Source organism: Cnephaeus nilssonii, assembly GCF_951640355.1.
Source record: "Cnephaeus nilssonii genome assembly, chromosome: 13".
Classification (NCBI taxonomy): Eukaryota; Metazoa; Chordata; class Mammalia; order Chiroptera; family Vespertilionidae; genus Cnephaeus; species Cnephaeus nilssonii.
In genome coordinates, this window is record NC_137084.1 from 77,822,237 (window position 1) to 77,849,282 (window position 27,046).

The window sequence follows — 27,046 nt, forward strand, 5'->3', positions numbered from 1 at the left end:
AAGCAGGCATGCATATCTCATCAGAACATTCAAGATGTTTATTTTAAAATCTCAAGGAATTAAAAGAAAAAGGACACATTACTCAACATTAGATGCTGGCAGACCTTGGGTGTTTTTTTTCACTGGTTCCCCCGCCCCTTTTTATTGGGGGGTGGTGGAGAGGGAGGGGTTTCAAGCTTTTTTCTTCTCTCATTGGCTTCTGCCTTATTTATTATAGAGAGACAGCGGTCCACATCTGCTTGCGTTCAGCATCTTCTCCCTTCCTAGATGCTTGGGGACCCCCTCCCCCCACCCCCCCCCGGTTCTGGTGGGGAAGCAAGCAGGAGGAGGGCCCTTGTCCTTTGCCAAGAAGGGGGGAGGCCAGAGGTGTGCGGGGAGGGAGTGCGGGGAGCTCGACGCCCCGCCTTCTGCTGGATTTCAGCTCTGTTGCCCTTGGAATGCTGGCCATTTAGAGAAAGCTTTATGGCTTTGAGAGTGCTTTCCTGGCATGTCCCTCTGGTTCCTGCGAGTCGGGTGATCCTTAGCCCGGCGTGAACGCGGCTGCCACACAAGGAGGCCTTAGACCAGCTCCAGCCTCCCTGTGGGCGGCAGCGACCGCCTCCTTCCTCTTCACCTGCTTGAACCCCCTCCTTCCTCTAGCCCCCGTCTAGCTTTCTGGAAGCATCAGGAAGGAGGGAGACGTAGAGGCCTAGGAAATGCACTTGGTCAGGCAGTGCCTGCTCCCTCCAGTGTGGTGCTTAAGACATCCTTGAGCCCTCACCTGCAGGTCCCTGGGAGGCTGGCAGGGGCAAACATGTCTGTCTGTCTGTCTCTTTTTTAAAAGTCACCCGAGGATATGTTTTGTTGATTTTGAGAGAGAGAGGGGGGAAGAGAGAAACTTGGCTTTGATCGGTTGCCTCCCATACATGCCCTGACCGGGCATGGAACCTGCAACCTTTAGGTGCTCAGAACAACACTCCATCCAACTGAGCCACCTGCCTGTCTCTGCAACACTGACTCTCAGATAAACTCGGCGCCTGGGCTGGGAGTGGAGGTCACAGCAGCGCCCTGCCCGCCCGGTGAGGGTCCCCTCTGGCTGCAGGCGGGCTCCTTGGACAGGTGGCTCCTGCGTGGACTGGAGGGAGGGTTGCTTCTTCGCTGCAAGGGCGTGAGTCCTGGGCAACGGGGCGGGGGGCCGAGGGCTGATGAGAGGGAGATCCTGCTCCAGAGGAGGCAGACGGCCCCACTTCCGAGCCTCTCCTTTCTTCTCGCCTCAGTGGCCTGGGTTCCAGCCAGAGACTGTGGACCGTGAGCTGTGAAAAGGGGGCAGCAGAGAACCCAGGAGAGTGTGTAGAAGAAGGACTCTGCCACCCCCTAGGGGACAGCCTGGCAGTGCCCGGAATGGCCACTGTCCCTTCCCAGATCAGTTCTGCTCCCAGGAGCTTGGCTGAGGGTTTATCAGGCACTTAGTGGACAGAAACCGCATCCGGCATGGAGCAGGGCACGGGGGATAGAGAGCGAACAAGATGGGCCAGGCCTCTCGGGGGCTTGCCGTCTGCGGGGGGCTGGAGCGGAGCCCAGCAGGCAGGGCGGCAGAGGGGCTCCCAGGCTCGGCGCTGAGGAGCTGCCAGGGCTGCCAGGTTGGTCCTGTGACAGATAGTCCTGCTCCCTCCACAAGACAGCCACTCACCTTTAAGTCAGAGGACAAGGTGTGTGAGGGAGATTATAGTGAAATATGTCTTTACAAATGTGAGCCTCACCTCACAAAAGACGAACGACCCCCAGATAACTGTACACCGCGTCAGGGCAGCAGCCGTGCTCTGCACGCAGGCGTTCTGCCAGGAGCCGTGGCCCCGGCGGTGCTGAGGGGCTGCTGCCCCTGGCTCTGCGCCTCTGCCCTCAGGCGGGCCGGCCCTTTCCCACCTCGCACCGCCCTCTGGGACTGATCCCTGCTGCTCCCGCACCCCAGGTGAGGCGACAGCCCGTGCAGGTTAGGCCCCCTGCTGAGGGGCACACTGGTGAGGAGCTTGGCTGGGATTTGAACTCTGATCTTTCCGACCCGAATCCGAGCTCTTAGCCAGACACTGCTGCTTCCTGGGGTAGAAATGGCATCAGGGCTCTTACATCTGCGAGTGCGTGGGGAGGAACCGCGTGGTACGTTTATCAATGTCCGTGATCTCCTTCCATCCTTACACCAGCTGTGAGCGGGGCGGGCAGGTACGGCCATCCCATCTTACAGACGGAGCTCGTTCATCGAAGTGTGATGACCAGCGTGGTGTCCACAGCGGCGTGCGGCTGAGCCGGGCCTGGGACCCGGCCCTCCCCACCCAGAACGTGCCGTCATCTCCTTTAGTTCACTAAGATCCGCGATTGCCAGGGCGGAGAGCCCGGGTCTAGCCCACCTCATCCTGTGCTTCTCCCTCCTTGCTATTTAACCTCTCTCTCTGCAGCCCATCCCTGACTTGACCCCGTCGCTCGCTCTCCAGCGGCTCCATTCCCACCAGCGGCCTCCTCGCCCTTCCGGTGCTGTGCTGGGCGTTCCCACGTAGTGGCGTGCGTCCGTGTCCCCTGCCTGCCCTTCTCCATCACCGGCAGCTCCCACGCGGTCTTCCCTGGCCACGCCGTGTGAAGTGGCACCCGGCACTCTCAGCCCCTCTTCACTTAAATTCATTTCTCTTTTTATCACTCGTCGCCACCTACGTTATGTTTCTTTTACTTTAAAAAATGTGCCTTCCTTGCCCTAACCAGTTTGGCTCAGTGGATAGAGCGGACTCAAGGGTCCCAGGTTCGATTCTGGTCAAGGGCATGTACCTTGGTTGTGAGCACATCCCCGGGGCCGGGGGGGGGTGTGCAGGAGGCAGCTGGTCGATGTTTCTCTCTCATCGATGTTTCTAACTCTCTGTCCCTCTCCCTTCCTCTCTGTAAAAAATCAATAAAATATATTAAAATTAAAATAAAAAACGTGCCTTCCTCTCTAGAATGTAAGCTCCTTGCAGGCAGGGATTTGCCTCGAGTGCCTGACTGCAGTTCCCCTTTGGCATAGATTTAATGACATCCCCTGCTTACAGGGAGGATGTGGCCAGGAGTGGCCATCCCCGAGCCGTGCCCGGGAGTTCTCCCGCGCCAGGAGGAGCCCCCGGCAGTGCTGTGGGGGTGAATGCTGCTCATGTGTCCATATGAACCCGCTGTGTGGCACGGGCACCGCCTCCTCCCTTCCCCCGGCACCCTCCCAGTGAGGCTGTGTCCGCGCACTAGTGGCTGAGTGATGTCACCGTGATGCATTTTGGGAATCGTCATGTGGTTCGTAGACACTTGAGTTGCTCTGAATGCAAACCTGACATCATACGGAAGGCAGCAGCGAACAGCATGTGCACAGTGAACAGGCAGAGACTGTCTTATTGATTAACAGATGAGGCCTCTATTATCGATCAGCGCTTGCCGAGGACATTTATCACTTTTAATTTCAGGGATGCCAAATATTTCTGCCTCTGAGCCAGCCATTACCGAGACAATTTAAAGGTGCAGGCCTCCCTGGGAGAGGGGGCTGCTGCCTCTCTCTGCTGGCCTGTGTGTCCTGGGACTGCCTGCCTGAGCTATTGGGCTACCCTGGGGGGAGTTGGCGCTGGGTTGGGGTGTGCTGGGCTCCATGAACGGGAGCTGATGTCCAGGGCATCCGTGTGTGAGGAAGGCTCTGCCCGAGTGGCTGCGGACAGGAACTTGCACACACTCAGCTCAATTTTGTGACTCCAGCAAGACAGGCTTGGAGGGGGAGGGCTTGCAGGACGCCAGCTGTGGTCAGGTTGAGCCAAGCCGGCGGCTGCCTCGGCAGCGAGCGCTGATGTGCTGCCTTCCTCTGCACTGTCTGGTGCACACATCCGGCCCTTGATGTCCTACCTGCCTCCTTCCCTTCTCTCGGTCATTAAAGCAGCCCAGACACCACATCCAGGGCCGTCTTCTAGGAACTCCTCCTACCACATCCCTTTGAAGCGGAGCTCTGGCTTCCTGGGGCTTCCCGGCCCCACAGGGAGCCCTTTCTTTCTAGCCCCCACTTCCCTCCTCAGGGCCCTTCCCCTTCTCTAGGGAGCCATGAGAACTGCTAGAACCAAAGAAAGAAATACAATTAAAATCAGATCCCTCACAGACCCACGGAAAACCGTCCTGGCTAACGATTTGGGGCTGGGGCAGCTTCTCTTGGTGAAGGGCTGGGGCCGCCCCGCCCCGCCCCGGTCTTCCCGCTCTGGCCCGTCTCCTCTCTGAGGCTCACGCTGCATCTCCAGGGTCAATGTCTGCCAGCTCTGTGACACAGGGTGGCTGGTGGACATCAGGCTTCCTGGCTTTCTTCAAAGCTCTGTAAGCCCCTCCTAGGTCCTGGGGCCCAGGGATGCCCTCCAGCTTGAAGGCAAAGCCAGAGGGGTCATGCTGTTCTCCCTGCCTCCTGCAGAACTCGGCTCCGGCCACCTAGAGCAGATGGCAGTGCTTGCTATAAAGCCCCGAAGGAAAAGTTCCTTCGTATCGCTCCTGGGGCACTTTATCACGCGCCCATTCTGTCAGCCAACTAATATTTCCTGAGCACCTACTGAAGGTCAGCGCCCTGTAGGGCCTGACAGTCCAGATCTCCTCGGGCTCCTTATCCCCTTCACTGGTGAGAACCGGTTACTGGTGTTTAGTTTAAGACTGAAGGCACAACTTACATTCTGAGTTCTAGCCCTTAAGGGTGTGCTAATACTCCTGGTTTTAAACTTTTAAAGAGCAGTAGAACCATTTTTTCCCAAATAGAATTTTACACAGAACCTTGATATAGTCAAGGGGTAAGTTGGATTTTCACTTCTTCGGTTTGAGAGAAGGCAGCCCAGCGCTCACCTCCCTGCCCAGGAGGCATGTCTGCGGGTGGCACCAGGAGGCTGGAGGGCATGGGCTGCAGAGCAGAGGCTCTGACATCGGCTGCCCGCTTCGGCTCCACCTCTGCTGCTCCTGTGGGACCCGGGGCCAGCTGCTTACCCTGCCGAGCTTGAGGTTCTCAGATGCTAAAGGGGGTAGTAATGGTATGCACTTTAAAAGGTTTTTAGGATCAACTGAAATGGTATGTCCTAAGGACTTAGCACCCTGCAGTGTATGATAAAGTCTCGGGAAATCTGAGATGCTTTGAAAAGGCACTGGATTGTTTCTGCTACAGCATTCTGCCTCTTATCAACCCCGATAGAAAACTGAAGCACGGGCACCCTTAGGGAGCTGCTAAGTCGTGCCGAGAGGAGCAAAGGCATCGGCAGGGGAGGGCAGAGCAGCGAGGGCCGGGGTGCTCGGTGCGTGCTTTCTCCAGTTTTGAAAATAGAAAGGGCCTGGAATAGACGAGGAGTGAGACCAGGCGTCACTCAAGCCCACAGACTCAGAGAGGGTCGAGTGGCGCACAGGGGCCAGTGAGGACAGCTCCCTGCGGAGGCCGGGAAGCCGAGGAGAGGAATTGAGAATCAGTGAGGGCCACTGGATCTTCTTGAGCAAGGAAGTGTGAGGAGTCACGTGACCTTCAAGGGGCCTGCGTCTGCTGGTTGGCTCTGAGGGCAGCTGGTGGTGTGGCGGCCACCCTGAGTCTTGGGTGTCCTGGGCCCGGCCCCACAAGGGCCTGGTTGGGACAGTGATGATGGACAGGCAGAGGGAGAGAGGCATCTAGCAGACATTTGAGAGAAAACCGCCAAGGCTAACACAGGTGCTCTCTGGGTGAGATAACATCTTGAAGACGATGAGCAAGCGGTAAAAAGTCCTGTTTAACTTGACGTTGTGACATTGTCGCTTGGAGCCTTGTGAATAGTGGTTCCAAAAAAGTTTACCAAATGGAATTGCACTGAATTGATGAGTTTCTTCCACAAGTATGTACAGTCATAGGTCCCCCTGGGGGTGGAGCAGGTGCGTGCTCCCTCCCTCGGGAGCAAGTGTCCCGAGATGGGACTGGACTGTACGGGGTGCGTCGGAGCAGAAAGAAGGGCTCCCTCCCCCAGACAGGGACAAGGTTAGGGAAGCTGATGTGTGAATGAGGAGTAGAGACCGCTGTACCGAGGGGCCAGGGCGAGGGGCGAGAATGTCAGAGACGAGGGTGCAGAGGGGTGTGCAGAGACCTTGTGATGAGGAGGATACAACTCCTCCTGCAGCCGGGCTGGAGCCTGGAGAGCAGAGTGAGGAAGCAGAGACGAAGCAGGAAAGCGAAGCACATCAAGAAGCGCTTTGTGCCCTGGCCGGGGCTCAGTGGTTAGAGCGCTGGCCCCAGCACCGAAAGGTCACTTGGTTTGATTCCCAGTCAGGGGCATGTGACTGGATTGTGGATTCCATCCTGGTCCCGGTCAGGCTGCAGGCGAGAGGCAACAAATTGATGGGTCTCTCTCACATCAACATTGCTCTCTCCCCTCCTCCTTCCTTGCCTTCCACTTCCTAAAAAAATCAAGGGGAAGGATGTCCCAGGTGAGGATTAACAGACAAACAAACAAACAAAAAAGAAGCGCTTTGTGAGCTATGAGGAGGCGGTTGGACTTTACCCAGAAGACACTAGGGAGTCATTCAGTTTTTAAGTGGTCAGCTGCAGGAGGTGGCTGGGGGAGCTGTGGGTTTAGTTTTGGACACACGGAGGTAGGGGTTTATCCAAGTAGAGGTATGTCAGTAATTCCCTTAAAGTATAATCTAGGCAGCAGAGCATGCACCACTCACTCCTCCCCATCCGCACCTGGAGCAGCCCCCAAGTCCCTTCTCACCGGGGCATCTCATCGGGAGCCCGTCTCTGTTTGTCTTGGTCATTCTGATTTTGTTCCCTCTTCTCGCTGGGAGGGACCTGGATGGGGCACTTGGAGCTCATGTGGGTGGTGGTTACATCTTTTAAGTAGGGCTGAGCTGGGCTGGCTGCTAGGGCCTTGGATTCCCCCCGACACGTCACAGGTGTTCACCCCCTGCCCCAGGTCCACCTGCACGGTTTGGGCCCAGGACCCCACCTCCTAATGGAATGTCACTCTGGGAAATGAGTAACCGCCTCCCCTTTCTTTCAGCGGGCGCCAAAGCCTTTGTCTGCGATCAGTGCGGTGCCCAGTTCTCGAAGGAGGATGCCCTGGAGACACACAGGCAGACCCATACAGGTGAGTCGACTTCGATCCCCATTCTCCAGCTCCTCCGCAGTGTGATAGCACTTGGAGGTAAGGCATCTCGGCCGCACCCGCTTCCAGCAAGGCGATATCCAGTCATCTCCTGGGAACCAGCGGGGGTGGCTGGGCAGGTGTGACTTTGCCCCCTAAGAGCGTTGCCCTGGATTAGGCCCAAATCTCTGTCTCTAACAGGCCACTGAGCTCCGTCTTCTCAGAGACCTCTTGTACTCTTGTCAGGATCTTTGAAAGTCCGTGATGTTGTCTAAGCATCCCCTTCCTCTGAAGGGTCAGGAACCCTTTATCCCGTGACCAACTCTTGACACCCTTGCGTGGCCCAGTGGCTGGTCCCCCATCTGCGAGGGTAGAGTCGTGGTCTACAAGAAAGCAGTCTGCGCACAGGGTGAACAAGCAACTGTTCCACGTTATTTGACTTCAAAGCATTGATTTCACAGCATCAGCCTCATCTCATCCCTGTGACCAGCACTGTCCTCACCATGGGTGTGCCTCCCGCTCACTGGACACTCCTGAGGTGCCAGGCACCGGTCTCAGTGTCCCTGACCTCACCTGGCCAGTCTCTCAGTAAACCTGTAAGGTCAGAGGTGACTCCCAGGTCAGAGATGAGGAAACTGAGGCTCAGAGGACAGAAGGTGACTTGCCTGAGTGAGTGAGGACAGGAGTGGTACAACTTAGACCGCCTGGGATTAAACCCAGCTAACCTCTTAGCTCTGCCACTTCCTGTTTGCGGGACCATGGGGAAGTTACTTAAATTCCCTCAATTTCGGTTTCCTCACCTGTTAGGAAAGTGGAGTAATGATAGTCCCTACCTCACAGCATAGAGAGTTGTAGCGATTAAATAAGATGTTTTATTTGGGGTGCTTTGCAGGATGTTTGGCTCTTTGTAAGCATTCAGTACATAGTAGTAGATGTATTTAATTTAATAAGTATGTGTTGCGTCCCTACAACATTCCTGGCACTGTTGGGCCATTTAGGGATAGTAACATCGGTGACAGGCAGCACTTCTCATGGAACTGTGACCCTAACAGGGCGAGCGTACAGGCAAATAGGTGTCTGATACCCTGCCACGTTATCATAAGTGCCGGTAAGAACACGTAAAGCAGGATACGGGTAGAGAGTGATGGGAGGAAAGCGGTGTTTTAATCAAATGGTCCGGGAAGGCCTCTCTGAGAAGGTGGCATCTGAGCGGAGTCCTAAAGGGAGGGAGGGAGCTGCACAGAGCTTTCAAATGCTTGCAGACCACAAGCTGATCAGAGGCTTGTAGTTATAAAATATAAAGAACTCTTATGTCTCAGTAATCAAAATACAAATAACCAACATTAAAAATGGACAAAGGATCTGATAGACATTTCTCCAAAAATAGACAGATAGCACAGGGAGGGATGCTCGGCACTGTGAGCGTCAGAAACTACAGATCAAAATCTCAGCGAGGTCCTGCTTCCCACGGGGCAGGATGTGGCTGTAACAAAAATACGACGGCGAGGAGGGTTGGCGAGGATGTGGAGAAGTCCGAACCCCACGCTGCTGATGGGAGTGCGGAATGGTGCGGGCGCTTTGGGAAACAGTCTGGTAGCTCCTCCAAAGGTTAAAGCCACCGTATGACAGGGCAGTGCCACTTCTAGGGATGCACCCAGGAGAAACGAACACACACAGCTACACAAGAACTTGCGCACACGTTTATAGCAGCATTATTCATGGTCGTCAGAAGGTAGCACTAACCCATGTCTGCCCACTGATGAATGGATGAACATCCCATGGAATATTATTCAGCTATGAAAAGGAACGAGGTACTGATGCATTCCACAGCACAGATGCACCTTAAAAACATCACGCTCTGCGAAAGAAGCCAGACACAAAGGCCGCATGGGGTCCGATTTCATTTATGTGAAACACCCAGAAGAGGCAAGTCCATAGACAGAAAGGAAGTGGGGGTTCCTTTTCAAGTGAAAATGTTGGAAAACTGTGATGGTTACACAACTCTGAATGTATTAGAAACTGTTGAACTGTATACAGTCACTCTTAATATGGGTTGGAACTGTGTGTCCACTCACACACGGATCTTTTTCAGGAAATAGCTGTACTGTTTGTGCTCTGTGGTTGGGAGTCCACAGACACGGAGGGCTGGCAGTATGCATTGATCTATGCCACTTTATAGGGGACTTAAGGATCGTGGGTCCTGAGGGACAACTAAGTTTTGTGGAGTCAAGAGTTATACATGGATTTTCAACTGCAATGGAAGGTCAGCGCCCCTAATCCCCCATTGGTCAAAGGTTAGCTGTGCTTTAAAAGCATGAGTTGTACATTGTGTGGTACGTGAATTACATCCCGATAACGCTGCATACACACGCATACCACACGCACATGCACACACACATATAGAGAAGGGGACAGTAGCTCACCACAGGGCTAGAATGGGAGGGTAACATGACTCAATTTATGTGTCTGGGAGAGCCCTGGCCCCGGGGTCGATGGGGACCACAGGAGGGTTTTCGTTGTCAGCTGCTGTACAGCAGTTGATTACAGCAACAGTATCTTTTATCTTTGGCAGTTCTGTGGGTTGACCGTGGTCAGCCGGGCACTTTTCACCTGGGGTCTCGCGTGGGGTTGCAGTCAGGGAGTGTCTGCCTGGGGTATTGTGCAGACTCGGCCGGCCTGGATGTCCAGTGGCCTCCTCAGCCCCTCGCAGGCTATCGGTGCTCCCCCCTGTGCCCTCCAGAGCCGAGCAGCCTGGACTTCATGACAGCGCCGGGCAGCCCCCCTAAAGCTGGGCAGAGACATGGCATCACTCCGCCTTGTTTAGTGATTACAGCAGGCACAGGTCAGCCCAGGTTCCGGGCGGATGGTGAGAGTCCCTTCTCGGAGGGATGGCAGGCAGGGAGACGGAGAGGAACCGATGGCAGTCGTCTCTGGACTCAGGGCTGCACCACCAAAGGGGGTGGGGGGACTGCAGTGGAAGAGGGGAGCCCAGTGAGCTGCTGCTGTTAGTTATTGTTGCAAGTACGTCCTCGTCCTGCCTCCTCACCAGGTCTGCTCTCCTGAGGGGGCTGGTGCCATGGGCCTTGGCTGTGGCAGCGGGAGGAGAGCCTTCTAGGCGGGCTAGTACTCCTCCGGCGCCTGCCTGGCTCCGCTGGAGACAGTGACTGGACCAGATGATTTTGCTCAGGGTCCCAGAGCTGCTTATCTTGAAAGCCAGAGGAGGACCCAGGTCTCCCCGGCCCAGCCAGTTTCTGGACCTCACGTCACCGAGGATCCCGCTCTGGACGTGCTCTGGGGCTGGGAGGCTGCGTGCGGGCCAGTGTGCCAGGCAGCGCATCCTGTCCATCAGGTTCGTGTGCAGAGCAGGGAGCAAGCTGCCGCTCCGCCAGGCCTGGGGAAGAGGCACAGGCCCGCGGGGGCAGCAGAGGGGGCTCTGTTCGCAAGCGGACCCGCACCTTCTGGCCTGGCACTCGTTAGGGACCTGACGGTGACCAACACAGACACCTCCCTGCTTCCCCCCCCCCCCCCCCGGCCCCCAACAGCTTTCTTGAAATATAACTCACCGTACAGCTCACCTGTTTAAAGTGTACAGTTCAGTGTTTTTGGTATATTACTCTGTTAATTTTTAAGGCAGTGGTAAAACAGCTATAACATAAATTCGCCATGTTAACAGGTTTTAACTAAAGACCCCAGCCTGTTTTCAGAGTTTGGGTTTTGCATTGGCTTTGAAAGTCAGCACGTGTCCTCGGACCAGTGACTTTCTAGGATTGATGAAGTAACGAGAACCTGAGAGAGGTCAGCCCTTTCCGGAAAAGGGTGGTTTACTGTTTAAAGAGAGATGATTGGGAAGAGCCTGGAGTTGGAGTCAGAAGCCTGGGGTGGGGCTCTATAGGGCTCTAACTCCGCTGGTGGTAGGTGAGTAACCTCGCCTTGTTGCTCGCCTCTCTGCCCTTCAAGTCCCCTCACCTGCGGAAGGAGTCTAGCGGGATCCCTCCTGTGGCGCAGGTAGGCCCAGCCCCCTCAGCCTGCTTTGGCTTCTCCTCCAAGCTGAGTGCTTGGAGCTGGTGAAAGGGGAAACAGTTGAATCCCAATTAAGGACGAGAGACCGAGGTGGGTGCTCTGAGAGAGGCGCCCTCCCCGCCGGGGTGTGAGTGTGGGCACGCTCCCCCAGCGGAGAGGAGCGCCTCCTAGTGCCACCGGGCTGGGCCCTCCTGGGCAGAGGTGCAACAGCGGCCTTATCCTCAGCGGAGGGCTGGCACCCAGGCGGCTCTTCCTGACGGGGCAGAGCTCGCGTGTCACTTCTGGCGCCGTTTCCACGGAACCCCCACACGGCTTCAGACTTCTGTATAGCCAGTCATTGGACAAATGCAACTTAAAATCCGGTTGTCATCTCTGTTCTCAAAAAGGGACCCCAGGACGGGGAGAGGCCTGATGGTGAGGAATGCTGGTAGGGGTGCTGGGGAGGCCAGCGGGGGCCCGGGCTGTGGAGAGCCAACAAGAGAGCGGGGAGAGAGCTCCGGAAAGGAGGAGGAATCGAGACCCCGGAGAGTAAAGTAATGGTAGTGCCACCTTATACTTCTGACACCTTCGTTTACAAAACTCTTTCCTGTAGTAAACCCATTTAACAGATGAGAAAACCAAGGTCTAGAAGCCACCCACTAGGAGGTGGAGAGCTGGAACTTGACCCAACTCCAACGTCAGTGCTCTTCCCACGACTCCTCAGCTGCCTGCACATTGATTTACTGTTTAAAGAGAGCATGTCAGAGACCATTTAGCTCATTGATCTCTGATCCGTTTGATTAAGAATCCTCAACATGCCCTGGCCGGTTTGGCTTAGTGGATAGAATATCGTCGGCCTGAAGACCGAAGGGTCCTGGGTTCGATTCTCGTCAAGGGCACGTACCTCGGTTGCAGGCTCCTCCCCGGCCCGGGCCTTGGTTGGGGTGTGTGCAGGAGGCAACCAATCTATGTTTCTCTCACATCGATGTTTCTCTCTGTCTTTCCCTCCCTCTTCCACTCTCTCTAAAAAAATCAATGAAAACTGTCCTGGGGTGAGGATTCAAAAAAAAACCAAAAAGTATCTTCAGCACCCTGATGCCCATGTGCCCTTCCTGAGAGGATACAGTTTTCCTGCAACAGACTGGGTCTGGAGTTCCCTGCTAAGGCCGCCGTGGGGGATTCACAGAGCTAGCGTAGCATTGTGTCAGATGGGTGATGGTGGGCCATACAGGTATTCTTGACACTGGAAAGTGAATTTAGTAAAAAGTATTTTCTTTTACATTTTAGCCAAAAGACTGTCATCTTTTGACCCTTTTGTTGTTGTTGTTAATCCTCACCTGAGGATATTTTTTCCCATTGATATTTAGAGAGAGTGGAAGGGAGAGGGAGAGACAGAGAGAAACGTATCGACTGGTTGCATCCCGCAGGCGGCCCCAGAGATTGAGCCTGCAACCAAGGTATGTGCCCTTGACCAGAATCGAACCCAGGACCCTTCAGTCTGAGGGCCGACACTATCCACTGAGCCAAACCGGCCAGGGCCAACATCTGACCCTTTTGACGCCACTGAGCCTGGCTATCTGTCACGGTGTGTGTGACCCACCTTGTCCCCTCCCTCCAAGGTCTTGGTGAGCTCCAGCTGGGGCCCTGGGAGGCCACACTGTGGTTGGGCGGGCTCAGCTTTGTTGCCACACTGCAGTTTTCTGTTTTGGTACAGGGACGACATGGAGGAGGTAAACAGAGATCACTTTACACCTTTTATATTATGACAAATACATATTGCAAAACACTGCTGCTTCCAAAATGTTTGGGTGGCAGAGCAGCGAGGAATTAGCAGCTACGCAGCTCCCGAGATGCTCGTACTTCATTCACACATCAGAACTTTTTTACACTTTCCAGCAAAATAAAAAGTGAGAAAGCACACACACACACACACACACACACACACACATGCACACGCACACACGCGCGCGCGCGCACACACACACGCCCAGTGCACCCCTTAGATTCTATATCAGGAAGGTCTTAAATTAGGAAGGCGTTCTTTAAGTGCAGATAAACTGATAAATACCATTAATGGCTTAATTTATACTCTGGGTTTGAAATTTGACACATGGACACTATCTTGGCTCAGGAAACACAAGTGGGTTTGTGCCAGAGGTTTTAATGACCGATCAGTAATATAAATTGCTGCATCACTGCACAGAAATAGCTTCTCCATGTCATTTGATCTGGAAACTTCTCTGGCCAGGCAGCAGTTAATAAATTTAAAAATAATTACCCTCTTTATTCAAAGTCAAACTAATGAGGAGTGGTTTTTACAAATCATAACCTTGTCTAGGCCACTGTACATCCCCACGGGGGACTTGAACAGACCTGGGGGCAGCAGATGGACTGGGTGGCATGAATTAGAGGGCAGCTGAGTGGATGTGAGGGGCTGGAGCAGTCTTCAGCATGCCCTGTGGGGTGGGGGAGGGGGGTCAGCGAGGAGGCCTTGGGGGTGACCTGTAGGAGCCTTCAACTCTTTTAATCCATACGTAGGGGACTCAGCGCAGCCACCCTTCCTGTGACCTGAACGTGGGGAGATGGGCCAGTGCTGGTGGTAGGCCGGGCCAGCGCCCATGGAGGAGGAGAGGCAGGTGTGCACACGGCTGGCTCCTGGGGGACAATGGACCTGCCCAAAGGAAGGGAGTGGATTGGATGGCCTCTAGAGCGCTTTGCTCCCAGACAAGTGTGGGTCCTAACAGGGCAGAGCAGGTTTGTCTGGCAGGCCTCAGGGAAGAGGGACCCAGGAGCTGATGTCAGAGTGTGAAGTTCAGATTTTCTGTATATGGTGACACCCGAACTTGGGAGCCTGTACTTCATTTAAGCAAATGCTAGCCCCATCACTTTCTCGGTGTCTGATCTTGGGGAGGTTGCTTAACTTCTCTAAGCCCTGGTTTCCTCTTCGTCGTGTGGGCAATGATGGCGTCTGTCCTGTAAGGCGTATTGTGAGGGTTAACTTGACAGTTCAGTGTAGGCCTGGTGCGGAGTAAACACTGGTGTGGTGGTATCATCATCATGCTCCATCGGCGGCCGTGGAGGGCACCCGTTCCCCACCACCGGGCGGGAGCGGTGAAGGGCCAGGTTGGTGGCAGTGGTGGTGGAGGAACAGGATCGGTGGGATCTCCCAGGACCCCTGACTTGTCCTCTGACTGGGCCGTGTCCCCTGTGCCCACAGACCTAATAGCCACCAGGCCCATCCACGTGCCGTTGGGAGAGGTGAGGGCAGAATGAAGTTCTTCTACATGTTGAACAGTCTCACAGACCAGATTCTTATTTTAAGGCTCTGGTACATGGGATGCCCAGGGGGACCATCCCTTACCAATACCCAAACGGATGACGTAGACACCCAGGTCAGACACGCTGCGGAGCTGGGGATCAGCACAGCACTGAGGAGGTGTCTGCCCCCCGGAAGAACATCTCACAGGAGGCCTCCTCGGTTAATGCCCTGGAAGGCTCAGGCATCCTGGTGCCCTGGCCCCTGTCTGTGACTGTCAGGAACCTGGGTATTCAGGAGCTTCTGCCTTCTGTATTCAGGGCCCTCCTAGTGCCCAGGTAAGGAGAAGAGGGGAAAAGCAGATGGCTAAAGTCACCGTAGGTTAAGAGTTCTGGGGCTAGGAATCTTCAGGGAAGCCTGGAGTCCCCGGACATTGGGTTGAACTGGATCTCTAGACGTGCCCCAAAGCAGTTCCACTCTCTCCTCCAGCCCCTCACTTGCCCCATTGGCCCGCAGTTAGTGACCTGGATTTGCTGCCGATCAGAGTACTCTATGCAGCTGGTTCATTTCTCATTCACTTACTTCCCAAGTTTCAAAGTACCTACTATGTGAAGGGCCTTGGTAAACCCAATACCTAATGGTGAACAAAGCTGCCTTTCTGAGGGTTACAGTGCGGTGAGGGAAATGAACGTGCAGGGTGAACCTGCCTTGGGAACAGATAGTGCATAGCTGTACTCTCATGGACACTAAGGAGTTACGATTTATTAAGGCCTCACGGCAGCCCTAAAACATAGACACTCTTTTCTCCCTATTCTTCGCTACAGAAAACAGACCGGGACATGTTAAGGAAGGCCAGCCCAGGAGGGAGCTAGAAAGCGGGCCTCGGGCTCCTGCACCCCAGAGCCCGTGTTATCCCTCCCCATGGGGTGTGAGCATTGAACCTAATGTGCAGACCAGGGGGTCAACTCTGCCCAGCCAACAGCCTAGGGAGCCAGGGCTCAGAAGCCCATATTTGCAAAAGGGGTCAGTTAAGAACAAACAAGCCAAGCAAGAGTTAGGACCCACGAGTCCTTCCAGTCCAAGATTCTCTCCACCCTGACTACAAAGTAAGGGCTTTCTTTTACTGGCCTAGAAAAGGTTGCTGAGTTCCCACAATCCTGTGTCACACAGGAAGCCATTCAGGCAGATGCAAATGTTGAGATGCTCATTCTCCCCTCTCTATGTTGGCTGCAAGAGGGTCCCGCAGACCAGAAACCTCTAACACACCTGGCGAGGGCCAGCAGCTGTGCTGTGGGATCTGCCGGCCCTCGGGCAGGGAGCAGGGGCTGGAGGGAGGCCTGCCCAGGGCCCTCACACATGCCCTGCGAGGGAGGCTAGGAGGCACCTTCCCGCAGCATTGGAAGGAGGCGGCGGCAAGGCACACACTGCACAGCTGTGTGACCACCCCGTGGAAGGTGCAGAGCGGCACCCCACTCTGTGGTGTGCTACCTGCTTACCCCCCTCTCTCTCCTGACATGTTAACGGTGCTTCGGAAAAGCTTCGGGGTCAGTCTCTGGCTCCGAAGTCCAGAGTGGAAAGCGAAGTCCTTGTCTGGAGGACTTTCTGTGGCAGGTGAGCGTGGGAGGGGCGGCAGGAGCAGCAGGCGGGGAGGGGACCTAAAGGGCGGCAGGAGCATTCCTTCCCTCGGGGTGGCTGCCAGCCCTGCTCCTCTCCTGCCCAGGCCCTGGCATGAGGGGCAGCCCTGGCATTGAGCGACTGCTTCAGGGCGGCTGGCCCCGGGCCCACAGCGGTAGGAAAACCAGCAACTGTTCTGGCCCCTCCTCCCAAGGTCAGCCTCCTGGTGCCCGGCCCCAGAGAAGCTGGGGAAGGGAGAGGGGCCAGCTGATGAGAAACAAGTTAATCTACTTAAAACTTTACGTGGAGGAAAAAGGCAGGGCGGGCTTCCCCTGCCCGTGCCGGAGGGCAAGGTCAGCCGTAGACACGTGGGCTCCATGCAGGTCGGCGTGACCTCCTCATTGAAAACATAATAGCGTTTGACTTTTCTAAATATCAAGGGTGATTTGTATAGCGTTTCATGTGGTGCGCCAAGAAATCGAACCTGAGAAAGCCGGAGCTGGGGGCGGCCGCGGGACGTCAGAGGCGCTTGGGGAGGAGAGTCATGTGCTGCCAACAGTGTGCACCATAGACCCGTCTTGACCTCAATGGATGCTGTGACCATAAGGCATGCCTCCTGCCTAATATAGACTTTCCCTTCCCAGCACGGGGTGCTCGGCTCTGCTGAGCCGCGCGCTGTGGGCTAGGGCAGGACAGCCAGCTGTCACCTGCTGGCCCAGACAAGACCTTCTCTGCTGTTCGCCCTAGTGGCTCCTGGGCCCTTCTAGCCACCTTCTGGATGGCGCCCTGGTGCTGCTGTTAGTGAATAAACTATTTTTAGGGCAGTTTTAAGTTTGCTCCTGTATGGGAAACTAAAACTGAGCGGAAGGTGCCGAGGCCTCAGGCCCCCGCCCCACTCCTGCCCAGCCTCCCCGCCATCAGCATCCTCCCCCAAGGGGCACGTCAACCCCCCCCCCCCCCCCGCCCCAAAGTCAGTAGTTTACATTACGGTTTCATCTTGTACCCGTCATAGTTGCATCCTACAGAACAGTTCGGCTGTCCTAAAAACCCTCCTTGCTCTGTTCACACCCCAGTGGTTTTTATGTGACGCGTCACTGCTTTGGGCATGGGTGGGTCGCTGATCTTGAGGTCTGAGGAGGGAAACTGGCCCCAGGCGGGTTTGGTTAAGAAAAGGTTGTAACTCACGCACTCGTAGAAACGAGTGTCTGCTGAGTGCCAGACGTGTGCTGGGCGGTCAGAGTCCCGCAGCGCATCCTCACCAGCGCCCTTCGCGGCAGAAATGGCAGGAGCGTGGTCGTGGGGGCAGCGCGGCGTTGGGAAACCATGATGCAGTGGGAGGAAGAGGAGAATCGAGTTCTCACCCTGGCCCTGTCACAGACCTGTTTTATGACGTGGGACAAAACCCTTTGTTTATCTGCCTCTCAAATGTTGGGTGTAGGCATTAGGGGGAAGTGCTGTTGGGGGTTTTGCGGTTCCAAGCACAGCCTGAGATCCTGACCTTGTATGATGGTCTGCATTTTTCTCAGCCTCGGTTTTCACATTTGTAAGCCATGTTAACAATATGTGCTGTCATAAGGACTGAGTGAAATAACGTGTGGACAGAGCTCAGCCCATGGCTGGGAGGCAGCGCACCTGCCTTCAGTGCGGCTGCTCGGTCATTCCTTTCAATGTCTCCGTCTCTGTCCCTCCTGAACTGTCTACAATCCCTGTCCCTCCTCAACAGGTAAGTATGTGCTTCATTGTATTTAGAAGCTTTTTCAGTAAAAATTTAAGTGCACACTGTGTGTGACGAAGGGACTAAAGATGACCTTTTGCCTTTTATTTTTTATATATTTTTATTGACTTCAGAGAGGAAGGGGGAGAGAAACATCAATGATGAGAGAGAATCATGGATCGACTGCCTCATGCACCCCCCTATTGGGGATTGAGCCCCCAACCCGGACACATGCCCTGACCGGGAATTGAACTGTGACCTCCTGGTTCCTAGGTTGACGCTCAACCACTGAGCCGCGCCGCCGGGCGGTCTTTTGCCTTTTAAACCTAGTCTAGAATTTGAGGGGAATGACAGAATGTGACCCGAGGACTGTTGCTTGGGGCTGGGACTGTGCCCAGACTTCTGCCTGCTGGAGACGGTCTGAGGCAGCCCTTGTCGCTGCACCTCCAGGGCGGGTCACTGCCTGGCTGGCAGGCATGGGGCTCACAGAAGGACTGGGGTCCCGGTTTGGGGACAGTGGTGAGTCCAGTGGGACTTTCTGGGCACCCAGTGTCCTCGCTGTGCATAACTGCTCCTCCCCTCGCAGCATCGTCCTCGCTCCAGCTCCCGCCTGTGCTCAGGCCCGACGCCAGCCCACTCAGCCCTCCGCGCCCTCCCCACCCACTCAGCCCTCCCCACCCACTCAGCCCTCCCCACCCACTCAGCCCTCCCCACCCACTCGGCTGTCCCTGCCCACTCGGCCCTCCCCACCCACTCAGCCCTCCATGCCCACTCAGCCCTCCCCACCCACTCAGCCCTCCGCACCCACTCAGCCCTCCCCACCCACTCAGCCCTCCCCACCCACTCAGCCCTCCCCACTCACTCAGCCCTCCCCGCCCACTCAGCCCTCCCCACCCACTCAGCCCTCCCCGCCCACTCAGCCCTCCCCACCCACTCAGCCCTCCGCACCCACTCAGCCCTCCCCACCCACTCAGCCCTCCCCACCCACTCAGCCCTCCCCACTCACTCAGCCCTCCCCACCCACTCAGCCCTCCCCACCCACTCAGCCCTCCCCACTCACTCAGCCCTCCGCACCCACTCGGCTGTCCCTGCCCACTCGGCCCTCCCCGCCCACTCAGCTCTCCGCGCCCACTCAGCTCTCCGCGCCCATATCCAGCCCCGCAGCTCTCCTGTCTCCCTTCTCTGCTGCCTTCCAGCTCCTGCCCCTTCCTCCCCGCTGCCCCCCTTCTCCCTCCTGACACCACTGCTGCCCCGTGACAGAAAGGAGTTAATAAAAACCAATGTGTAACCGAAACTTGAAAACCCATAAATCGCCTTGTTTTTTCTAGGATGTTGGTAGCATTTTGATTTAATAGTTGGACAAACACAAGGGCCTATTTTATTCAGAGTTTACAGGCCTCAAGGCTGTTATTCCTCCAAATTTAATGGCATTGAAATTGCAGGGTTTGCTATAATTTGCCTATCGCTTTCTGCTCCGCCATTGATGTTTATTGTCGGCGGGATGGAATCTCGCTCCCACTCACTTAGATAACATGTCTGTTAAACATTTAGATAATTGCACCATCATTAACTTGTCACATCATTTTAGAGACTCAAAACAGAAGCAGGGTAAGTAGAGGTACCAGAGGGGTGGGGGTGGCGGGAGGAGGAGGGGAACCCCTCCTGAGTTAAACCACAGGAGGTGAGGGTTGGTTTCAGTCTTGGCGTTGCACGGGGGCGTCTGAGTGAGTGAAGGTGTGCGCTGCAGAGCTGTGCCAGCCCCTGGGCCCGTGCGGCAGGTGCTCCGAACCCTTGGTGGCCCTCCCATTCCCAGCGTTGGCCTTCAGGTACCAACGACCAATTTTCTAGCTTCCCTTAGGGATGCTGAGTACATGATATGTAATTACAACACATGGAGAACAGCCCACCTGTCCAAAGGTAAGGAATCTGTTGATTATGGTACCTGAGTTAGAGAGATGTCCATGGTGTTTGGGTGATAAAAGCTGGTTAGAGGAAACAGTTATATAGTGTGATCCCATTTAATATGAAATACGGAGCCTTCCTGTAAGATTATGGAAGACTCTATCTGTTAACAGTGATTATCTTTAGAGAATGGAATTACAGAGCAAAGAGGGTTTTACTTTGCTTTATCTACTTCTGGATAATAATTATTAGTATTGCCCTGGCCCGTTTTGCTCAGTGGTTAGACTGTCAGCCCGCCGATCGAAGGGTCTCGGGCTCGATTCCTGGTCAAGGCCACGTACCTCGGGTGCAGGTTCTCCAGCCCTACCGGGAGGCAACTAATCAATGTGTCTCTCTCACATGGATGCTTCTCTTTCTCCCTCTTCTCCCTCCCTTTCATTCTCTCTAGAAATCAATGGAAAAAAATACCCCCCGGTGGGATTTTAAAAAAAACACCAAAAAATAATAATAGTTATTTATTTTTATTTATTATATAATCATTAGTTACAGGCACGTATCATTTGTATAAATTTAAAAAGTAACTTCACACTATAAATAAGAAAAATATCACCCTTGAGTCTCATTTTTTCCATGGAGAAGGACTTCTTAAAACAAAGGCTACAAGTGCAACTAGAGAGATTTTGAGAGCGATCCAGCACATCAACATCTCAGTTACACCGGCAGGTGCCTCAGTTTCCCACTGTGAGGACAGGTAAATGCCAGAGGGAGAACTCAGTGCCCTGGGAACGGGCCCGGGCCAGCACTCTCACGTCCCAGCAGCTGTCCCAGCTCACCGAGGGCCGGGCAGAGGGAGTGGGTAGCAGAGACTGTCCTTACACCTCAGTGAGGACAGGTCACACCTGGATGGGTGACAGGCCTGGGGTAAATAGCAGTGAGCTCCCACGCCTCAGAATGGGGAATTCTGGGAGCAGCTAAATGTCACGGAGCTTGACATCTAAAACGACCCCCCAGAAATTCTGTGGTGTATGTCCCCTGGCCCCATGTGGGTGGCAGGTGTGGCTGCGGTCTGTCTGCCTGGCTCTGGACACCATGCTCCCTCCTGCGTCCCAGGGCCTGTTCTGTGACTTGGGCAAAGAGAGCTCACTGATTGCTTCTCACGGCTGGGCACACCAGGGACACACAGGAACGGGAAAATGCGCAAGTCCGGGAGCAAGGCGTACCGTTTCCATGATTGTACTGTAAATAATGCAGGTGTTTGGGTCTGTAAGGGGCAACAAGGTGAATATTTTATAGACTGTAAGCTAAATATGCTTATATTTAGAAAAGCAGCTTAAATATTTCATATGCTGCAGCTCAGATTCCTGCTTAGTAGATGAACAGGACTGGTGAGGCCGTGGGGGAAGGTGGGGATGTGGTAGAGCCTGGGTAGAGGGGCAGAGGAGTAGGAAACTTTGCAGTAGAATAATACTTTGCAGTAAAAGTGTGTGTATGAGATTGGGGTGCAACAAAGACAGGCAACTCTCAGTTACTGGGAACCCAAGTAGTTGGAAGTCTCAGATTTTTTAAAGCATTGTTAAATACCTTGTGTTTTTCTTTAATGTGAGACACAAATGACAACCTAATAAGATTTTATTTTTAAAAAGCAACTTCCAACCCAAAAGAATTGAGACCATACTTCCACATAAAAACTTATACCTGAGTGTTCTTAGTTCATAGTAGACAAAAAAACACACACAAAAACTATTCAAATGTCCATCAACTGATGAGCAGATAAACAAATGTGTTCTATCCACACAATGGAATATTATGCTAGGCCAGTGGTTGGCAAACTCATTAGTCAACAGAGCAGCAAACTGCGGCTCATGAGCCACATGTGGCTCGCGAGCCGCGGTTTGCCGACCACTGTGCTAGGCTAATATGCAAATTGACCAAACTGGGGAACTACCGGTCCCTATGACACACACTGACCACGGGGAGCACCGCTCAGCTAGAAGCTTGGCTCACGGCTGGCGAGCGCAGCAGCGGTGGCTGGAGCCTTTCCTGCCTCCGCAGCAGTGCTAAGGACCCCTCAAGGGATGTCCGCCTGCCAGCTTAGGCCCACTCCCCACAGGTGGACATCCCCCGAGGGGTCCCGGACTGTGAAGAGGGCGCAGGCTGGGCTGAGGGGACCCTCCCCCCCCCCAGTGCACAAATGTCATGCACCGGGCCTCTAGTTCAGCCATAAAAAGGGCTCAGTACCGATACATATTACAACATGATGAATGTTGAAACCTGCATGGAAGAAGCTGAGCACAGAAGGCTACGTACCGTATGATTCCATGTGTATGAGATGTGCAGAGTAGGCAAACCTCTAGAGATGCAGCACATTAGTAGTCAATAGGGAGGAGGGGAGGGGAGAATGGAGAGTGACAATGGATGCGTGTGGTTTCTTTTGGGGTGAAGATGTTCTGGAATTAGATAGTGTTGCTGGTGTTTGTACAACTTTGTGAGTACATTCAAAGCCATTGAACCATATACTTTGACTTAAAAAGGTGGATTTTGTGATTTGTGAATTATATTTCAACTAAAATGAAGAAACAGATTCCAGGTATTTGTTGGATTTCACAGACTCAGCACGAGCCTGACCCTAACCCTAACGCTGCTGTACCACAGGCCTTTCTGGACGGGGGCGGTTTCTATACCGGTGGGCGACCTTCCAGCCAGTGTGGGGCCTTTGGAACCAGTCTGTCCTCGCAGGCAGCAAGAAGTAGGGTGGCTCAGGTACCCCCGTCCTCCATTTTCAGAACTGGGAAAGACGAGAGAATCGGGTCAGGACCATCGACGGGAGAAGGATGTGCCTCTGATGTCCGCAAAGCCAGGGGGCAGGGAGCTGCCTTCCGTGCAGGTCTCAGGGAGAAAAGCCAGCCCTCCTCGCGCCTGGCGGAGCGCTCTGGCCATAGGCAGGACGGGACAGCCTGGGCCGGTTTTAAGAATCACTCGGCCAGGTAACATGTGTTTAGTGTAGAGAACGTAGAAAATATATGCAAACAAAAGAAATGTGTCCCCTGAAGTCCCACCGTCTTTTTCAGTTTTTTCGTAAACAATACTCAGGTGTTTCGTAATCCGTTCCTCCAGTGCCAGCAAACCTGGGTCTTGCTGGTGTATTTTCGTGGTTTCCTGGCAGTCTCCCCAGCCCCGTTCACCTTTTTCTGTAGGCCTCGAGTGCTGGCTTGAGTGCTGGGACGCCCCTTTGCCCTCCTTGCTTTGGGGGGGGGGGGCAGGCCTCATGTCTGAAGGACCTTCCGGGGACTGCAGGCAGGAGCGGAAACTGACAGAGGCAGCACGATGCCACCTCTGACCTGCCACTGCTCTGCTCTGTCCACAAGACAAGCTGCGCTGGCCAGGCGCGCTAGAGGCAGCGTTCCCTCGGCCATTCTAGGCAAGCTGGAGGTGCTGGGAATGTCCCCGGTCCTCCCATTCCATCTTCACAGAAGCTGTTCCCCTTCGGTTTTCTAGCCTTGCAAAGGGCCACTCGCCCGGGCAGGACCTGGGCAGGTAATTCATCTCCTCTGCGAAGTTAAGGAATGGCACTGTGCCCATCGATGTCCTTGCCACGTTAAAACCCAGAGTTAAGTACTAAGTTAAGCGTCTCCACATGTTAAGTGTCCCAGGCCCATTCAGGGGAGCTCTCCTGCAGGACACCCCAACTGGTGTCAGGAAAGGGCTTTTCTTTCCGAATTTCCTTCTCTGAATAGTCGGAAAAGTAACTTCACGGAGGGTTGCAGGTTTGGGTCAGACGCAATGTTCCCTGCTCCCCACTAGGAGAAGATCCATTTCAGATTGGAAATGGCTTTGTCTCTAAGTGCCCATTGTCAGATGGGATGCTCATTCCCCTCAACCAAACAAATATAACATGTTCCAGCCCCGGCTCGAATTTTCTATTACTGTTTCACAGGACTCCAGAGAGTTTTAAGATAGCAATTTGATTAAGCTTATGGGGAAGATCCCATCAGATAACATTCTTTTTCTGCAGGTAGAGATAATGTGTTGGAGTATTAAGTATGTTTTAAAGGTAATTATCTTTTCCATATTCATTTTAGTTACAGGAATTGAAAAGGGGGAGACTTTGCATCTGAAAGCTGCCCCCTGGGCCCTGGAGTTGCTGGGCCTTCTCTCCTCTGGGACACACACTTGAGGTTTTTGACAAATGAATGAGTGCTGAGTGTTTTTCTATTTTGAAATGGCTCCGGCTCCGGCTCCAGAGAGGTGGCTCCAGAAGGCGGGGTTTGGGCCTGACTTCAGCAGGCCCCCTAGCTTGCATTCTCGTTCTGGAATACTTTTGGGCTCCCGTTTTATGCTCCTGCATGCCAGGAGGGGGCGTGGTGCTACTCAGAGGACTTGCCTCATCCACCTTCCAAAAGGAGAGCCTGGAAGGATCATGTCCATATACCAGGCCCAGGTTGGGAAAGACTAACTCATGGTCTAGGCTTCTAACATGGGGAGGCTCCTAGACTTCACGGCTGGAGCAGAGGGCATAGGGAGGGTGACCCTGAGCCTCAGCGAGGTCCAGGGACTTGTCCAGAGTCACACGGCACGTTCGAGAGAGACACTGTGCACTGGATCCCAGGAGTCTTGGTCTTGGACCACCCCGCCTGTCCCCCAGACAATAATCCTCATCTTTCCTGGAAATCTCCAGAGTAGGAGATGCTGTCCCCTTGTGGTCTCCTTGGCAACCCGTTAGTCAGGGTCCGCCCCCAGGGAGAGCCGCCAGGGCCATTGTGGGCTTGAGGAGCCCAGAGCAAGCCCAATGCTGACACTCTCAGCCACCTCAGACCTCCTCTGTCTACCAGCCAGCCATGCTGTTCTGAGTACTCTGAAATATTTCAAAATAGGAAAATCAGGCCCAAATCCTGCCCTCAGACTGCTAACCAATGCTAGGGAGGAAAACACACATGTACCTAAAAAGGTAAGTAATGCTACAGGGCAGCCAAACGTGGCATGCTCTGGGGGTTAGTGTAGTGTGTGTAGTGGGACACGTCCCTTTGCCAACCTGAGATCCTTCCTTCTGCCGCCCGAAACCCCTAGTCCCACGTTTGCCCACCTGGCATCTCTGCCGATCACCTGAGCACCTGCCATTGGATGGCTGCAGCCTTGGTCTGAAGGCAGCCGACTCTGGAAAGGACCCCAGATGACAGGTTTATTTGACATTTAAGACCCCAGGCTGGTGCCATGCAGTGCCCATTGTCTCCAATTCCCGCCTCATTCCCACCAGACTGAGGTGCCGTGGAGAGGCGGATGCGACTCAGTGGGCCCAGGCAGGGTGAGTGCTTGGCCTCGTGCCCTAGATTCTAGGTACAGATGTCGCTGACATCTTATGTGCCCACCCAATGTTGCCTCTCCTATGCGTAGCCTTCAAAATACCCTCATTGTCTTACCCCAGCTGCACTTTGAAATCATTTGGGGAAGCTTTGAAAACACAACCAAGGGCTCCCCCTCCAAACCTGTTAAGTCAGAATCTGGCCCCAGGTGAGAGGTGGTGTTTCCCAGCTCCCAGGAGACCCCAGGGCATCTGGCCAAGGTGAGAACTTCGGGATGGGGGAGATCGGAGGCCACTGTGTGGCCCCGAAAGGGTGTCACAATCAGAGTTGGGCCTTCCCTCTGTCGTCCCCTACAGTGTGTTCATAAAGAGCCACGGACAATTTCCCATTCTCTGCTACTGTTATCTGTTGTCTCCTCCACGCCTTCCCTACCCCACACTCGCACGTGCCTGGTCTGCCTGCCCTATTCGTAGCTCAGATGTTTCCGTTTCGGACTGATGTTTGCACCTCCTCCCCTCGATTCATGTTGAACCCTAACCTCCAATGGGATGGATTTGCAGGGGTGGGGCCTTGAGGCAGATGGAGATGAGGTCATGGGGCGGGGGAGCCCTCTCAGTGGATTAGTGCCCTTATATGAAGAGCAAGAGCCTAAAGCGCGCTCTCTCTGCCATGCGAGGCACAGCTGGAACGTGGTTGTCTGCAAGCCAGGAGGAGAGCCTCACCGAGAACCCAACCATGCTGGCCCCCGGATCTCAGACTGCCAGCCCCCAGAACTGGGAGAGAGAAAGGCCTGTTGGTGAAGCCATCATGGTGTTTGTTACAGCAGCTGGAGCAGAGAAGACCGTGTCTTTCTCTGTCACACTCTTCCCCCAACTAAGCAGCGAAAGCGTTTCCTCCTTTGGTCTCCTGCACGGGGCCATCTTGCTGCTCCATGACTTGGGGTCTAGAGCATTGGTCCCTGAGCCCTCGTGCTGTGTCAGGATACGTAGTCACTCAGTGAGTACCTGTTGTGTGTTTAACCAAAAGCAGTAAAGGGAGCTTCCTGGTTGGAAGCCAGAAAGTGGAATCTGTTCTCGTCTGAATTCCGAGTTTTGCTCTTTACTAGCCAGCTGTGTGGTCTTGGACAACTCGCTCAACATTTGCAAGGTTCACATTCCTTGTCTGAAGCGTTAGAGCACCACACTTTATCTATAGACCCCAAAGGTGGGTGTGAGGCCAGAATGATCTTGGACAGAAGTAACATCTTTGCAAGGTGTAAAGTACAATTCACATTGAAGGTGTGGTTATAATTGCAATGTCTCTTGCTACCCTCGGGGCTGTGGCTTCAGGATGCCCTACTAGGCCAGTGCCCCCAGCCTGTGCCCTCTGCACCGCCTCCTATCCCTGCCCTCTCAGGCCCTCCCCTTCTCTGGCTTCCCCTGTTGCACCTGCCATGCTCTCTGCACGTACAAGGAATGCTGTATGAAAGCATTATAGCATATTTTTAATTACTGAGAAAATAAACAGGGAAGCAGGCTGTTCCATTCAGTAGTTAACTATTCAGTCACTGAGGGGCAGAAGTTTGGAGGAGCAGTATCCTAGGATGTTTGACTAAGTGTGGTCGGAGTAGGACAGTGAGACAGACTCCACCCGCAAGCCATTCCACCTCCATAACCTCCAGTGTGGAGAAGGTTTCAGAAGGAAGAGATTCCCTAGACCAGTGGTCGGCAAACCACGGCTCGCGAGCCACATGCAGCTCTTTGGCCCCTTGGGTGTTCTAACGCCACTTCTTCAAAATAGACTCGCCTTCTGCGCATGGGCCACGAAGTTTCGGTCGCACTGTACATGCGCGCCCGCACGTGGTATTTTGTGGAAGAGCCACACTCAAGGGGCCAAAGAGCCGCATGTGGGACACGCGCCGCGGTTTGCCGACCACTGCCCTAGATGATCACTCTTTCCTCATTCGTCAGCGAGGATTAGAGCACCCACCGAGGGCATCGGTGCCAGCATCCAAAATAGCCTGCCCCCCCCCCCCGGGCTTGGAAGAGGGCTGTGACAGAGGCGTGCCCTGGTAGCATGCAGGGAGGCAGGTGCCCAGCCCTGATGGGGGCAGTGGGCAGGGAGGCTTGGAGGCCGAAGGGGAGGCTCAAACAGAACTTTCTTCTCACCTTCGTCTCTCCTGCTTTGGGGTGCACTTACT

General features: G+C 54.4%; 1 protein-coding gene across 2 annotated transcripts in view; it reads left to right on the plus strand.

Moving 5' to 3' along the window:
- Positions 1 to 27,046, plus strand: part of ZBTB16 (zinc finger and BTB domain containing 16) — a 188,154-nt gene that overhangs the window by 119,116 nt on the left and 41,992 nt on the right. For both annotated transcript variants that reach the window (XM_079787439.1, XM_079787440.1), the window contains exon 4: positions 7,002 to 7,088. In XM_079787439.1, coding sequence (XP_079643565.1) covers positions 7,002 to 7,088 — 87 coding nt within the window. The remainder of the gene's footprint in view (positions 1 to 7,001; positions 7,089 to 27,046) is intronic.